A 16,908-nucleotide genomic window follows, 5' to 3' on the forward strand; every position below is an offset into this window, starting at 1 on the left:
CTAAAGACAGGGTTGATGACCGCTGGATTACGGTACTGCTGCAGTTAGTGGCAATAGGATTGAAGGTATACTGAGTGAAATAAAGGGGCTGTCTTTGGCTTCGATACTCAGTGTAAAATCAGAACTCCTGACCTAATGTAAATATCTGTTTAAGGTCCATGCTTCAGAAATGAATAAAGCTGTTAGATCAGCATGACAGTCAGGCAAATGGCATTCTCAGAAAGGTCAGCAATGACAGCCTTAATATTTTTTTTAGTACAACCAGCAGCCTGTGGAGGCCCTCTTTTGCAGCCTACAATGCCCCAGCTAGACAGTCCACAATGTAGAATGGCAGTGGGGTGCCAAGTATCGGAATGCTCTTTGCGTTCCGGCACTCAGCACTGCCTGTCGCACAGAGTGAATTACTGCTTACCCATCTGGACAGGGAGTTTTCTCTGCCAACAGGAATAGTGTAGTTCCAGCCCAAAAGGAAGGGGGAACATGTCTTGTTATTGTTGTCCCTTTCAATGAAATGAGTGAAAAGGGGAAGGGGAATTATTATTGCTAACACCAGTGAAGGGGTGAGGTTTATTATTGCCGCTTCTGCTCTGAGCTCAATACCACAAACCCTCCCAGCACATCACTTCTTTATAGGCTAGTATGAGATAGGAATATAGCTGCAGTAGCAGTTGAGCAGGGGGACCTCTGAAGACAATACTTATGGCCATCGCCTAATATTTGTGAATAACAAAAAAAAAAAAAAGGTCACATTAGATGTGGCCCCACACTTGGCTTGTGGATATAGATATAATCCAGCCACCCCCTCTCACAACATCACCAGCGGTGCATTGTACAGTACTTGAGGATGTCAAGGGCTTACCCACCTCGTGTGGGGAAAGGGAGGAGTGAGTGGGGCACACTCTTCCAATATTTTGGCTGACTGGAGTTTAGCTGCCAGAGATGGTTTTTGCATTTTTTTTTTTGTGCACGTTAAACTACACACCTTAGGCCTAAAGATTAGTTTTAAACCCCCAGACAGTATATGCTTCCTGAAAGCAGAGGCCCTAAAGAAAATGTTGGTAATTCCAACATTAGTGCATCGGTTTACCGAGGCCACATTTTCAATTAAAAAAATATACTAAAGTTCATTTTAGTGCACACAAACACAATATATTACCAATTCTTTTGTAAACTATAAAATAGGAGGTTGTACTAAGTAAATAGATGCCAAACATTTTCACCTTTTAAAACTGCGCAAGCCCATGGAACAGCAACAAGGATGGTACCCAAGATTTTCTATAGGTGACACATTTAGGACTCTTACAGATCATCAGTTCAACTACTTGATCTCTGGAAGGTTTTATTCTCTTCATGACCAGGGCATTTTCTGTTATTCAGCACTGCGCTACATTAACTGCCGATTGCTTGGTCATGCAATACTGTATGCAAATTTAAAAAAATCATTTTTTTCACACAAATAGAGCTTTCTTTTAGTGGAATTTAACCACCATTGGGGTTTTTATTTTTTGCTATATAAACAATGTAATGTAAATGAAATGTAAAAAAAAATATATATATATCCCTTTGTTTCTGTTGTAAAAATTTGCAAACAAATCTTTCTTCATAAATTTAAGCCAACATGTAGTCTGCTACATTTCTTTGGTGAAAATAACCCAGTCAGTGTATATTATTTAGTCTGTGTGAAAGTTAGAGTCTACAAACTATGGTGTATATATATTTGAAAGTTGATCAGTCCTGATGTACTGATGGCCTATCTCATTTCTTAAGGCCCTGAAATGCCAGGACAGCATAAATACCCCCCCAAATTATGCCTTTTTGGAAATTAGACAGTCCAAGATTTTTAGTAAGAGGCATGGAGAGTTTTTTGTCACAATTTTTTGGAAACGTAGGAAATTTAAAAAAAAGTTTTTTTACCGCAATAGAGGGGGCTTTTGGGACTTTAAATGAGACGCGTGGTAACATGCATCTCCATCCCTATTTAAGTACGTAAAGAAAGAGGGTCGGGACTTTAAATGAGGTGTGTATATTGTGGCTAATCGAAGGAGTCAAAGTAAACATGAACAAGTATTTTTTTGCCATGATTGAGTAGGTACATGGCAGACAATGCATGCAATAATGGCACATAATATAACAAATCATGTATACAAATCATTTACATGTTAAAATTATAAATAGAATATACAATAGCATTATCCTTCATAATAAAAAATCACTATAATATAAGCTATAATCCACGGTATTACCTGGATCCAAAAACCATGTAGGTATGTATGCATTGCATCTAGGTAAAGCCCGACGCGTTTCATGGGATCTATCCAATTATCAGAGGCGGATGCATGATACATCTATATAGAGAGGTAAGTATATCAAAATCAACCATTCATAGACAAAAATTGGAAAAGAATGAATATACATACAGGGAGGATAGGTTAATCATCCCTGTAAGACTCACATATCTGCTTAGTGTGAAACAAACACACCACCGGGGTGCTAGGGCCAGAAGGAATGCCTGGTCCGGAAGCTGTAATAGTAGGGTCCAACAGGAACACAAGGAGCACGCATGTAGGTGTGACCCAGAGTATCTGGAACAGTAGGAAAAATGGGCTCCATTCTGTGGATCAATAAAAATATGAATACCAAATGATGCTGAAAATATAAAGAAGTAAGCTAATCAGAGAAAGCAGCCCAAATAACATGAGTATGAACTGATATCAAGACAGCATAGGTCCCCAGAAATTGGTATAATCCTGGGATTGAAACCAAAATGTCATAATGATAGTGGTAGCTACCTAGTGTTGCTGATGTAGGAGTAAAGGCCAGCGATATCTGGTGCAGACTGCACAAGATGTGTATCAGTCAGAGGACTGACTGTGAATGAAAGAAGTGTGTTTAAATGCTCTCTATGTAATGAGCGGACCCCACCCACTGGGAGTGAAAATTAGTAGTAACAGGTGCAGACTGCACAAATTATGTATCAATGTGAGAACTGGCTGGGTTTTTTTCGCTTTTTTTTTTTTTTTTTTTTTACATACTGTCACCAATATAAAATAAAGGTCATGCTATTCAATCATGTATATACAAATGTAAAAATTAGATTATTAGAACAGTCCACAAGTGATATGAAAATAAATCCTGATGTCAATCTCCACCATCCACCACCATAGTGATCTTAAATATCAGTGCCTCCACCAACAGCTGAAAGGCTCGCTTACCAGCTCCTATTGATCACTCATTGCAAGGGATCGTTTGCGCTTGTGGCTTTAGCCCAGCCAAGGTCTTTCACCAGGTCCAGATGGTCTCCCAACAAGATCACCCCTTGGCATTGTATAAGATGTGAAGATTTCTCACTCCGGTTCCATGTGATGCATCTCCTCCAGAAACACAAAGACTGAGTCTTTGGAGCTGGTAAGCGAGCCTTTCAGCTGTTGGTGGAGGCACTGATATTTAAGATCACTACGGTAGTGGATAGTGGAGATTGACATCAGGATTTATTTTCACATCACTTGTGGACTGTTCTAATCATCTAATTTTTACATTTGTGTATATATATAATTGAATAGCGCAACCTTTATCTATTTTATGTTTACTCACTGTGTATATGTCTCACAGAAGGTTTGCTGATTACACGTTTCATTCAGAATATTTCTTAGCGCATTTTTCTTCACATTTTGTTTATACTCTCACCAGTGCAGTACAGCGTCATCATAGAACTAGTGTGACAGTGATCAGGGGATATTGACTGGTGACTGTATGAAAAAAAATATAATTTTAACAGATGTTTTTTTTTACATTTACTGTCATCAGAGTAGTTCAGTGTCACCAGGGTGACACCGTACTACTCTGGGGAGATGGTGATCAGGGATTTTTAATTTTTTTTACACTGCTATTGATAATCTCTGTTATAAAGCAATTATTATATCTGTCGTGAATGGCTTTTATTCATGACAGCTTGCTTACTATTGTGATGCTGTGAATGGCTACAGCTAATCGCATGGTACAGGGTGCTGTGATTGGCCCAGGTACCGTGGGATAGCTGTGGGCCCATTACGGAATCACAATAGCAAGCAAGCCATAATGAATGGAAGCCATTCATGACAGTTTTGCTTACATTTGAAAGAAGTACAGCCAAAGGTTGTCTGGCTGTACTTCTCCTGTGGATCACAGGAGTGTAGTTCTTTCTGCACTCCTGTGACCCGGTTTCAGCAAATAGCTGGCTGAAACCCACTGCCGGCTGATGTCACAGAGCTGGTCCAGGCTGGGAAAAGATTGCGATATATGGGGTCAGGATCCACATTGACTGTCACCCGGCTCAGCCAGCCGCTAAAATTAACTATGAATATTGGGCCGAGAATTCTTACTTTCACTCCGACGTGCACGGTGATATGTAACATTTGAGGTTTTCATATGTAGGTGTGTGTGTGTTGAGGGGAAGGATGGGGGGGTCTTAAATGATTCTACTTTTAATATTTTGCCCTTTTGTTTATTTTAGAATTTGGGATTTAGGAGGAAATCAGATTGCAATGTTTATGCTACGATCACCTGGGATGAGTGTAGCCTGGCATCCAGAAGAAGCATTTAAGGTTTGAATGAGTACATTTTTAACAGAATCCAGTACATTTAATTCGTGTTAATTTTAAATAGAAGTTCTGATTAAATCCGCTAAATACTGATTTAGTTTATCACCAGTTATATTCTGTGCACAAAGGGTCACTGCATTGTAATTCATTTTATTGTTACACTCGCTGTGACACTGCATTTGGCTATGGGCATAGCCTGGAGAGTAATAACAGGAAAACATTTTTTTCACATCTGCAGATGTTGAAGTGGCTGTGTTGACCATTTTCCACTAACAAAGTTAATAGTGTGGATTTTTCATCTCTGTATATATGTGTGAAGTCAGGTAGTTGTGTGCTTATGGCTAATGCTGGAGGCTGTGGGTATACAGTAAATGCACTACTGCCGGTGCTGTCCCATGTGCAGTTTTCAGGAGGGATTTGTTCACATCTACCATTAATTTTTTTCTTCCCCACTTTCCTTTTTTACTGCTTACTTATAATATATTCCTGTAGCCAAGGGTTCGGAACTAATTAGACCCCCAACAGATTTCCCAGTATGTGCCCTTACCCCCTTCATCGAACTGTCAAAATCAAAAAACATTAGCACCAGCCCTATTAGGCACCAGTAAGACTTCAAAAAAATGGCTTGGTTTTAGTTTATATATGATTTTCAACTGTTCTGCTCCTAGATATTTGTAAGGATTTTGTTACTCAAGTCACAGCTTGAAAATCTAGGTGCAGTTACTAGCAATGTTGCTTTCATATCATCTGATGTATTAAGTCAGATTTTTTTTTCACTTTGATTTCAGGTGTAATATAACAGAGAATAAAGATTGAGAGATTGTCTCCTACACCCATCATTTGGTTCCTATACTTCTAGAAAAACCCACATAATATAAGATCCTGGGAGGGTAAAGTGGCTATGGTGCCTAAACCCAAAATATAGGGAGGAGCATCCAAAACACTCCACAACAAAAGAAACCACAAAGGATAAAGCAGGCTAAGGCTACCATATACCTTTACTGGAAATGGGACATTGTGTAAGACTAACGTGCCAGTGATAAAAACCCAATACCCTTGGGTCACCCCCCTACCTCTCAATGTCCCCACACCCATTCACACATTAAAATAATGTTATAAAAAGGCCAGTAGCTTTGCAGTGAGTTTTTTTGTTTTTGCAATAGCGTTTTTCCGCATTAGCATTTTTTTTTTTTTTTTCAATGGATCAAAAACGTTAAACACTGGTGAGCAGCGTTTTTGAGCAATTATCAGCGTTTTTTGACATTGGAGCATTTTTACAGCTGAAAAACTCCTCTTAGAACCCACTAGTTTGGGTTTTTCTTTTTAAAGCCAAAAAACGCCCCAGACAAAAACTGCTGATAACCGCCTATGTGTGCATGGACACATAGGATAACATGATGGGGAGTTTATTGACTGTAGAAAAAAACGTCTGAAGCCAAAAACAGCTGCTGTAAAACCGTCCAGTGTGCAATGAGGCCTTATAATTGCCAAACCCCACCCAACTCCTAGCCCCGTGGTGGGGCTCTGATAGGACTCCAAATTTGACAACAGGGGGAGGGGCTCAGGGTAAGGGAGAGAGGGAGGGGGCAGGACCACGGGGCTAGGAGTTGGATGGGAGGGGGATGTTGAGGGGGAGGGAGATGACCCAGGGTTATTGGTTTAGATCACTGGCATGTTATTGTTATATGTCCCATTTTCTATAAAGGTATATGGTAGCTTTAGTAGGTGCTTTATCTTTTGCGTTTTCTTTTGTGGTTCCTACACTTCCCCAAAGTTTATGAATATTCCCAGTTAAGCTCCTCTGTTGTAGGGAAAGAAATGTGTTTAAAGTGGATGTAAACCCTCACATATACCCAGTGAAGTAAACAGCCTGAGATGATACACAGAGATGAAACAAATCCTCCTACATAAGTTTTACATGTATATCTGCTGTCTTCAGCTCTATATTGTTTAGAAAGTGCACATTGTGTCAGTGTTTCCACTTCTTCATTCAGCAGTAGCAGTGTAGTGTTGGATTACAGTGGGAGACAGCTGATTGGAGGAAAGGCACACACTCGCCTCCACATAGGCAGAGACTTTCAGAGCTGTCCTGTGAGTAGAGCAGCTTTCTGCTAATCTATTTATAGCACCCACCCTGACACAAAATTTAGGTTGGCATTATCACGTCTCAGGAGAACTTTTCAGAAGTTATCATACTGATAACAGAAGAATGAAGCAGGAGAAAGCCACGGGATGTAGTGCTTTGAAGAGAGATAAGAAAACACTGCAGATATATGTGCCCAGCTCAAATTTCATTAATCGGGTTTACATCCACTGTTAGATTAATTAATGCATCTGTTAGATTAATGAATGATCTTCAGAAGTGGGAATAATTAGAATAATTAATTTATAAACACATTGTAACAGGGATATGTTGAAGCTCAGGTACATCATGTTCCACAAAGTGGAAATTTACCAACCTGCTGCACTGCATTATGAAAAGTATGGAATACCTAAGGCCCCCTCACACCTGAGCGATTTTCTGCTTGTAGCTCTAAAATACTAAATATGCCAAATCCCATTGATCTCAATGGCCCTTGGTCTGTCACATGAATCAAACGCCTGTTGAGCAAAGGATGGATCCCTTGAAGCAGCACATTAATGCAGACCCACTGGTATTGGAATGTCACACATTTCCCATTACCGTTTCACACTGAATCAAACGCCTGTCACTCAAAAACGTAGATGAGCTTCTTTTTTGCAGATTGGGCCTTATAGACTTCAATAGGAATGTCTGAAAATGTAACATGAGCGTTTTCAAGCATTTCGTCACGTCTTCTGCTCAAACAGCTCTTCACCCTTAACCACTTCCTACCCGCCGGCCACACGGCTGGGCGGCATGCGGATCTCATCTTGGGTGGATGTCATATGATGATCTCAAGAACGACCGCTCGCGCGCGTTGGGGCCCGCATCTCAGCAACCGGTGGTGCGGTGTGTCAGTCTGACACACCGCTACACCGATCTTGGTAAAGAGCCTCTGATGGAGACTCTTTACACCGTGATTGGACATGGCTAATCATGTGGTAAACAGGAAGAGCCGTTGATCGGCTTTTCCTCACTCGCATCTGACAGACGCGCATGGAGGAGAGCCGATCGGCTGCTCTCCTGACAGGGGGGTCTGTGCTGATTATCAGCGCAGCCCCCCCTCGGTTGCCCGCCCAGGACCCACCAGGATGCCACCAGATCACCAGGGAAGGCCACCACACTGGACCACCAGGTATGCCACCCTAGACCACCAAGGAAATGCCAATCAGTGCCCAGGCAGCTGCCAATCCGTGCCCAATGCCTGCCAGTGCCATCAGTGATGCCTAACAGTGCCCATCAGTGCCGCCTATCAGTGCCCAGCAGCGCCACCCATCAGTGCAGCCTTTCAGTGCCGCCTATCAATGCTGCATATCAGTGCCACCTCATCGGTGACGCCTTATCAGTGCCCATCAGTGAAGGAGAAAACTTATTTACAAAATTTTACAACAGAAACAACAAATAAAAAATGCAGAGGTGATCTAATACCACCAAAAGAAAGCTCTATTTGTGGGAACAAAATGATAAAAATTCTGTTTGGGTACAGTGTAGCATGACCGCGCAATTGTCATTCAAAGTGCGACAGCTCTGAAAATTGGCCTGGGCAGGAAGGTGGTGTAAGTGCCTTGTATTGAAGTAGTTAATCTCCTCCACTTCCCCTCCCCCTAGTGCTTTCTATTTTCTAAACAAAAATGCCTGAAGCTGTAAAACGCTTGTAATACATTTCTAAAAACACTCCAAAACTCTCAAATGAAAACGCCTGAAAGTTGCTTTGCTCAGGTGTGAATGCAGCTTAAGTCACTGGCCAGATGAACGATGTCCACACGTGCCCAAGAATGAGCTACATCTTTATTTTAATATTCACCTAACTGGGCTGTAATGAATAAGGCCACTAAGCATTCCATTCTGTAGACAATTTCTCTAAAAAATGTAAATAGAATTTTTATGAACTGTATCAGTAAATAAAAAAAGAAAAGCATGAACCCGCACAGATGTCTGTCAAATCGCCCCCGAAGTCGGATTGCATTGCTGATTTGAAATTGTGCAAATTTAGGTGAACCTGGGCTTAAGGTTACTTTTAGTGCATAAACAAAAGACTTTTGTTTCTCATATAAAATATTACATTCTTTTTTTCAGTTAAAGGGGCCATATGGTGGATTTTTTTTTCTCAAACATTTTTATTGGTATTGTTTTCTTGGGTTATAAATAGAACTAGGTTCCAGAGGAAAGATGGAATTCAAATACAGAACATATCCTGTGAAAGAATGACAGCCACACTCCACTTAGCTCCTCTTACAATGTTTTTTAATAATCAATGAATTGACTGCATACAGTAACACTGTACAGTACACCCAAAAACCAACCTTCTTAGACACATTTCTCACCTCTCCTGGCTTAGATGAAGGTGATAGATGAAGTTAATACATAACGTGTCGTAGTTTAACATTACAGGTGTCATCATCTCCAACTGTGGCTCAGCATGTTTTGCGGCCCACCGCTTCTTCAGGAGAAACCTTGGTGCAATAAAAATGTTATTCTGTTTTTTAATTGTACCTACATTTCTCCTGATCGTGAAACATGTTAAGTCAGTTGAAGAGATGGTGAAATCCCCTGGGTCATTATACCTATTTGAGTATCTAAACAATGTGCTGTTAATGTTAAACACCAGAGGAGTTACCTCTCAAAACGAATGGGGTGCTTGAGTAGTTCAATAGTCAGTTCTCACTTTTAATGTTTTTAATCTTTTGTATTATTAAAATAGTGGATTTTATGTAATTATTTGGTGGATTTTACTTCCTTATTTGGTATAATGTGGTGCCTATAAAGTCCTTGTTTCCTCTTTCATGTATTGTATTATTATTGTATTATTCGTGTATTGGTCAGGTTGGTTATATTAATTGGATGTGGGACCATTTATTTTGTTAACAAGTGAATCTCCACACTGCCACCCAGTGGGCCTGGTAGTTTTTTTTTTTCTCAAAATCTACTGACTAGTGTGTTACTTGATGACAAGTTTAATATAAGCAAAAAAGTGCCAAAATCATACTCACAATATGCCAAAGACAAAAAAGCTTTGAATAAACAAGACTCATGTGGCAGGGAAGGTCAGAATGTAGATGTCTATCACCAAGACTCAGACATGCTGATACGTTACAAGGGACGAACCCTCTTCCTTAAAACATAGTTTGTCAGCTCACCTTTAAATTTACTAGGATCTGAACCACATGACCAGTACCACACAGACCCTTCCCTTCCGGGAAGGGGCTATTGCATAAGCAGTTATTGTCCTCCAGAGCCATGAACAAAAATAGAAAGCAGGAACAAAAATGAAGGTAAAATGCTTAATAAACTAGATCAGGTCATTGCTGACATCTACAGTATAACATTGAATAAAGTAGAAGGTGATGATTTCATTTTATAGTGTAATTATGAATATATTGTTCAGAGGAACTGACATTCTTAACCCAATTATTAATTAGAAAGGGAGTGTGAAGTGTCTGCACGTTTCTTGTGTTCGCTTTGCTGCAGCATAAGTGCTGGTTTGATGTCGTCTATTTTTTACTTCTAGTCCCACCCAGGCTCCTCCCTGTGTGGTGGTGGAAGTTACATGCGCATTTCCGGATACTGAATGCTGCCTTCCATCTGTGCTTTGATGTGCGGGGCGGTCCAATTGTGGGATGTGTATGTGACAGCGTGTGTTCCAGGAGCCAGTGGTATGTGTTTGAACAGTCATGCTGCCACTTTGGGGAGCCTGGGCAACCTTTAGAGCAGTTATTTTATCAATTTTACTCTTAGGAGTCACAGAATTATTAGACGCTCTGGATAAGACCGGAGGTTACGCAATAGAACACAGTTGATAAGATTATTTATGTAACTGTTAGTCCATTAACAAGCTCTTAAGTATTTAACACTACACTGTTTACATACCAGGTATAATCAATGCAGCTGTGGAGAAGGCAGCTCTTCTCAATAATATTATTAACACCAGCAATGACTGGATCTAGATTACTGAACATTTTACCTTCATTTTGTTTTTGTCTCTACTTTTGTTTTTTTATTGTTCATGGCTCTGAAAGACAATCATTGCTAATGCAGTAGCCTCCCTGGAAGAGGAAGGCCTGTGTGGTACCAGTCATCTGGTTCAGATCCTAGCAAATTTAAAGGTGAGCTAATATACAGAGGAACTATGCTCAAGGGAACAGAGTTTGTCCCTCGAAATGCATCAAGAGTGATGTCTGGTCTTGGTGATGCACATCTACAGTTGTGTGAAAAAGTATTTGCCCCCTTCCTGATATATATTTTTTTTTTGCATATTTCTTACACTTAAATGATGCAGATCAAACAAATTTTAATATTACACAAAGATAACCCAAGTAAATCCAAGATGCAGTTTTTAAATTATTATTTAATTTATTAAGGGAAAAAAGCTGTTTAAACCTGCCTGGACCTATGTGAAAAAGTAATTGCCCCCTCCCATGTTGAATCATGAATGAACTATGATTTAATCACAATTTTTTGGAAAACGAAGTTAAATTTCACTTGCCACACCCAGGCCTGATTACTGCCAGACCTATTGAATCAAGAAATCACATAAATAAAAGCTGTCTGACAAAAGTGCAGCACGCTAACAGATCACAAAAAGCCACACATCATGCCACAATCTAAAAAAATTCAAGAACAGAATAGAAACAAAGTAATGTACATGTATCGGTTTAGGAATGGTTTCAAAGCCATTTCTAAGGCTTTGGAACTCCAGTGAACCACGGGGAGAGCCATTAACCACAAATGGAGATAACTTGGAACAGTGGTGAACCTTCCCTTGGATGACGACTCATTCAGGAGGTCATAAAAGAACCCAGAACAACATCTAAAGTACTGCAGGCCTCACTTGCCTCAGGTAAGATCAGTGTTCATGATTCAACAATAAGAAAGAGACTGGGCAAAAATGGCATCCATTGGGAGAGTTCCAAGACCAAAGCCACTGCTGACCAAAAAGAACACAATGGCTCATCTCACATTTACCAAACAACATCTTGATTATCCCCAAGACTTTTAGGCAAATATTCTGTGGACTGATGAGGCAAACCTTTAACTTTTTGGAAGGTGTGCGTCTCGTTACATCTGGCATAAAACTAATACAGCATTTCATAACAAGAACATTATACTAACAGTCAGACATGGTGGTGGTAGCATGATGGTCTGGGGCTGCTTTCCAGCTTCAGGACCCGGATGACTTGCCATAATTGATGAAACCATGAATTCTGAGCTCTACCAGAAAATCCTAAGGGAGAATGTCCGGCCATCAGTTCGTGACCTCAAGCTCAAGTGCACTTGGTTTATGCAACAGGACAATGATCCAAAACACAACAGCAAGTCCACCTCCAAATAGTTCAAACAAAGCAACAGTTTGGTTTTGGAGTGTCTTAGTCAAAGCTTAAAGACTTAAATCCAATTGAGATGCTGTATCATGGCCTTACACAGGCCGTTCATGCTGGAAAACTCTCCAAAGTGGCTGAATTAAAACAATTCTGCAAAGAAGAGTGGGACAAAATTGCTGCACAGCAATGTGAAAGACTCATTGCCACTTGTCGCAAATGCTTGGTTGCAGTTGTTGCCACCAAGGGTGGCACAACCAGTTATTGGGTTTAGGGGGCAATTACTTTTTCACATAAAGCCAGGCAGGTTTTGGACAGCTTTTTTGCCTTAATAAATGAAACCATCATTTAAAAACTGCACTTTGTATTCACTCGGGTTATTTTTTTTGTAATAATAAATCTTGTCTGCTGAGTCATTTAAGTGTGACAAATATGCAAAAAAAAATCGGAAAGGGGGCAAATATTTTTTCACACAACTGTACATCCTAACCTTCCTGTCACTTGGGTATTGTTCATTCAACTCTTTTTTTACCTTGGGCATTTTGTGAGTAGGATTTTGGTAATTTTTTTGAAATTCGCAACATTACCCGCTACAACCACAGATTGTGGAAGGAAGTTCCACATTCTTACAGCTCTAACAGTAAAAAAAGGATTTGTGCAGTTTAAGGGTTGAACCTTTTCTCGTCCAACTTCATTGAGTGCCAACGTGTCTTCATGAGTGACCTGAGACTGAATAGTTTCCTCTTAATGCTGGGCTTACCATTAAGATATTTGTATATCGCTATCATTTCTCCTCTTAAAAGAGAAGTAAAGGTTTCTTTTTTTCCTCCCATTAATACTTACCTAGGGGATGCAACATTGGTCTGATGCTGCATCTGTCCCCCAGCGCCTCTACACTGTAAACCGAGCGATCGAACATCGCCGATCACTCGGTTTCCAGTTCTCTGCTCATCTCCCTCTGCGCTCATTGGAGCTGTGGAGGGGGCGGGGCGGAGCGGCCCGTCTCAGCCTCTCAGCAGCTCGCTGAGACAGGTGTAAATCCAGGCACCTGGCGGATCCAGACTTTATTGTCGCAATGACACGGTGTCTGGACTGAAATCTGTGACGTCAGTAGAGAGTGGACTTCAACCCAATCTCTGCTGAAAACAGGTCACAGGAGTGCAAAACGAATTGCACTTCTGTGATCCATAGGAGAAGTACAGCCAAACGAGCTTTGGCTGGACTTCTTTTTTAAGTGTCTCTTCTCCAGGGAGAATACGTTTAATGCTTGTTGTCGCTCCTCATAACTGAGGTCCTCCAGCCCTCTTGTTAGCTTTGTTGCCCTTCTCTGGACTAAGGATGAGCTCTGGCGTGTTCGCACACTCCACGTGCAGAGCCCGCCAGGAAGTCGCAGCTGCGCTAATCACAGGCAGTGAGACATTGTCCTGATGCGCGGCTGCAGAGATCGGGAAATGTCTCACTGCCTGTGATTAGCGCAGTGCTTACTACCTGGCGGGCTCTGCACGTGGGCTGTGCGAACACACCAGAGCTCATCCTTACTCTGGACTCTTTCCAGTTCTAGTACATCCTTCCTGAGGACGGGTGACCAGAACTGAACTGCATACTCAAGATGTGGCCAAACAAAAGTTTTGTAAAGTGGTAGAATTATAGTTATATCTCTTGTGTAAATGCTATAAATACTTATAATAAACTTGTCACCGGTAATGCACTAGACTTCTGTGCCCTTTTGCTTTTATTTTACTGTGTGCTAGAAATATTCGCCACTCTAAAGAGGTCTGCATCTGGTAATGCCAAGAATGATCACGAAGAGTTTTTTTTATATTGACACAACTCCTGGCCCCAGCAAATGCTTAGCGCTATGGTGTGGATTCTTCTTTAAATAAGCAGGAGGGTGTCTCAGGAAGGAGGCAGAGGCCTATTAAGTACAATAGTGCAAGAACAGACTTATAAATCTTTTGAAAGTTAAGACAGCTAGCACATACGTATTTAACTGCATTTTTTTTGCCATTTTAACTATTTAAACTTCTACAACTCCACTTTTTCAGCTAATGGTAGCAGAGAAAACTGGCACCATACGTTTCTATGATTTGACTACACATCAGGCCATTCTGTCCCTTGAGTCTATGCAAGTGCCTTTGATGTCTGCAGACTGGTGCTTGAAGAATACCTTCAGAGTTGGAGCAGTTGCAGGAAATGACTGGGTCATTTGGGAGATGCCACGCTCAAGGTTGGTGCTTATTTTATTACTGATTTTCCTAGAGGCCTGTTTTTATATAGGTTTGTAAAATATTTCCTATTTTATTTGCTGCGTTTTTTGTGATTATTTTGCTTCTACTTTAAAATATACAATTTTGAGGTGAAGTGTAAAACCGGTTCTATAAATAGAGTCGATTAAAAAACAAATGTTAAAAAGCAGCACAGGAAAAAACACACTGAGGTAAGTTCTATCTTTTAGGTCTCCTCCAGACCAGGTTTAGGGTGGAGTAAATTATTGGCAAAAAAAGTTCTGAAATAGCAGTTGCCTGTTAAAATTTTACATTCAGTCCATTGCGCCATTTTGATCTAAGGAATCATTCTGTATTAGTAAAATCTTACTCATATCACATACAAATTTTTGTTATTTGCCATGTATTACCTTATTACTATTTGATTTGCTAAGATGCAACTTTTTTTTTTTTTTTTTTTAAAGCTATCCTCAGGATAATAAGCCATCACATGCTGACAGAGCAAGATTTTTCAGGTATGTATATGACCCCTATTTTTTTTTAATTAGTTACTGAAAATCAAGTTTTATACACTGTGTATATATAGTTTGTACAGTGATCATTTTTAAAACAAGTGTTTCTATAGATATAGACAACAAAAAGCTGCTCATAAGATTATATGCAAATGTAATGCATTTACCTTTAAAAGCCTCCTTTGCGTAGACATCCAAAGGGCCTAAGACTGCTGCTTGTTGCTACTGTCTTGGATGAGATGTTAGCAGCCCCAATAGAGCTGTCACACAACATTTACAATATTTGATTTTTGATCGTTTTTGATTTGATGTCATGGTCCCTAAAAAATGTGTTTTTACTTTTGCAATCAAACTTGAGAAAATCCTACGTTATGTGTTCCCATTCACACAGCATACCTACCAATTTAAAACCTTATTCTAACCATTTTGCCCTTGTTTACACGGGGGAACTACAGCATGCACCCATGCAAGGGCTGTGTTTACACGCATAGAAGATGCACATATATGTTAAATATCTCCCCAGCCACATTCTTAATATGACTGGTAGGAGTTTGAGCAAGTGAATAAAAACTTAAAAAAGGTAAGCATTCATTTTTAGTTCTGCAATGTTTTGTCTTTTGATACTGCCAAAGACCTTAGCCTTCCCAGTTCTCTTCTGTGAACCATAGAATACCGCCAAATTTTAGAGAGATGAGGAGCAGGGAGAGTATTCTGTAGTCTTTTGCTCGTTGACAACAATGCTTCTCCATGAATTTGGTACAGTTGGCACCCTAGGACAGGGAGTGTGTTACTGGCAGGATCATCAGGTAAAAGTAAAGGGTGAAAACTTAAAGAAAGGAATGTTACTGCAGTCACCATATCTAAGGACTGGTAAGCTGCAATACAGAACATTTGTGTTCTTTGTATCGGGTACAGTTTAATTAGGGCTAATGAGGTGCTGCAAGGGTTATTAGAATATATCATAAAAAAAGCGCATTTTTTTTTTTTTTGCCTCCTACTTACTACTTTATCATATGTCACACTGCGTAGGTCGTGACCACAGCTCATTTGTTTCAAATGGGCCCCATTTTAGGAAAAATTACTTCTGCTAGTTTTCGGTTTTGTTTATTTTATGCAGCACAGGTGTGCTCTGGAGTACGTTAAGATGTTAGTCTAGATTGCTGTAACACAGTGAGTTGAATGGGCCCTAATACCTCTCTTACTAAAGTTGCTATTGCTATTGCCGTGTTTCCAATGTAGGTGGTCTAAATGTAATGAAAACTTGTTTGCAACCACGGGATGTCCAGGAAAGATGAACAGCCAACTTCTTATTCATCATTTAGGTCACCCTCATGTAAGATATTTATTTTGCTATTGAATGGTAATAATGGTGCCTTGTTTTGTATATTAACAAATTGTCATTTCTTTCGTAGCCCATCCTCGTTGGATCTGCATCTGTAGGATCTGGACTCAGCTGGCACAGGACTCTGCCACTGTGTGTAGTTGGTGGTTACCGCAAGCTGTTCTTTTGGCTCACAGAAATGTAAATTTACAAAATATATGAAATAATTATAAAGTTTGTATTAAAAAAATTGTATATAAATTGGACAGATATATAAATATTTTTGTGTCAATTGCATGCATACTAAGGAATACGTCTAATGGCCTTTTCACACAGGCCGCATCCTTTTCAATCAGCAGGGACCTGTGAACAGATCCCCTGCTACTTCAGAATGGAGGAGATGTAATTTCTGTGACAGCTGTGGCCATTCCGGTTTTTTGTCATTGACTCATGTTAACCCAGTGGGGAGGCGGATGTAAGTGATCTGCCATGTTTATGTGCAAAAAAACATGGAAAAGGATGCAAGCCTTTTACACACGTGTAATAACTTGGATGGGGAATAGGAACTATGGGATGCCCAACTTGATAGCAACAAAACCAGGGACAACTTCCTCCCCATGTGCAACTCTGATTTGTCTCCTTCTCTATGTACAACTCCAGATTGATCTCACACCTGACTGCTGACAGTCTCTGATAGAAAAGATGCAAAAGCCCCTTAAGGATTAGGAACTCTCAATCCCTTTGGAAAGTAGCACAAAGTATAGAGGAGTAACTCCAACTCCACCATAAACATTGATCCCAGTTCTACTGACTGCAAGAACTAAAAGCACACCTGG

At 40.2% G+C, this 16,908-nt stretch overlaps 1 protein-coding gene across 2 annotated transcripts in view; it reads left to right on the forward strand.

Moving 5' to 3' along the window:
* The window catches only part of NUP37 (nucleoporin 37), a 94,707-nt gene extending 78,369 nt beyond the window's left edge, over positions 1-16,338 (forward strand). The window contains exons 6-10 of one of the 2 annotated variants that reach the window (XM_073620318.1): positions 4,490-4,580; positions 14,060-14,241; positions 14,704-14,754; positions 15,991-16,084; positions 16,164-16,338. In XM_073620318.1, the coding sequence (XP_073476419.1) occupies positions 4,490-4,580; positions 14,060-14,241; positions 14,704-14,754; positions 15,991-16,084; positions 16,164-16,277 (532 nt within the window). In that variant the 3' untranslated portion in view covers positions 16,278-16,338. The remainder of the gene's footprint in view (positions 1-4,489; positions 4,581-14,059; positions 14,242-14,703; positions 14,755-15,990; positions 16,085-16,163) is intronic. The other variant, XM_073620319.1, reaches the window with a different exon arrangement.
* The last annotated feature ends 570 nt before the right edge of the window (positions 16,339-16,908 follow it).

This window comes from Aquarana catesbeiana, linkage group LG03 (genome assembly GCF_042186555.1).
Source record: "Aquarana catesbeiana isolate 2022-GZ linkage group LG03, ASM4218655v1, whole genome shotgun sequence".
NCBI classification, from domain to species: domain Eukaryota; kingdom Metazoa; phylum Chordata; class Amphibia; order Anura; family Ranidae; genus Aquarana; species Aquarana catesbeiana.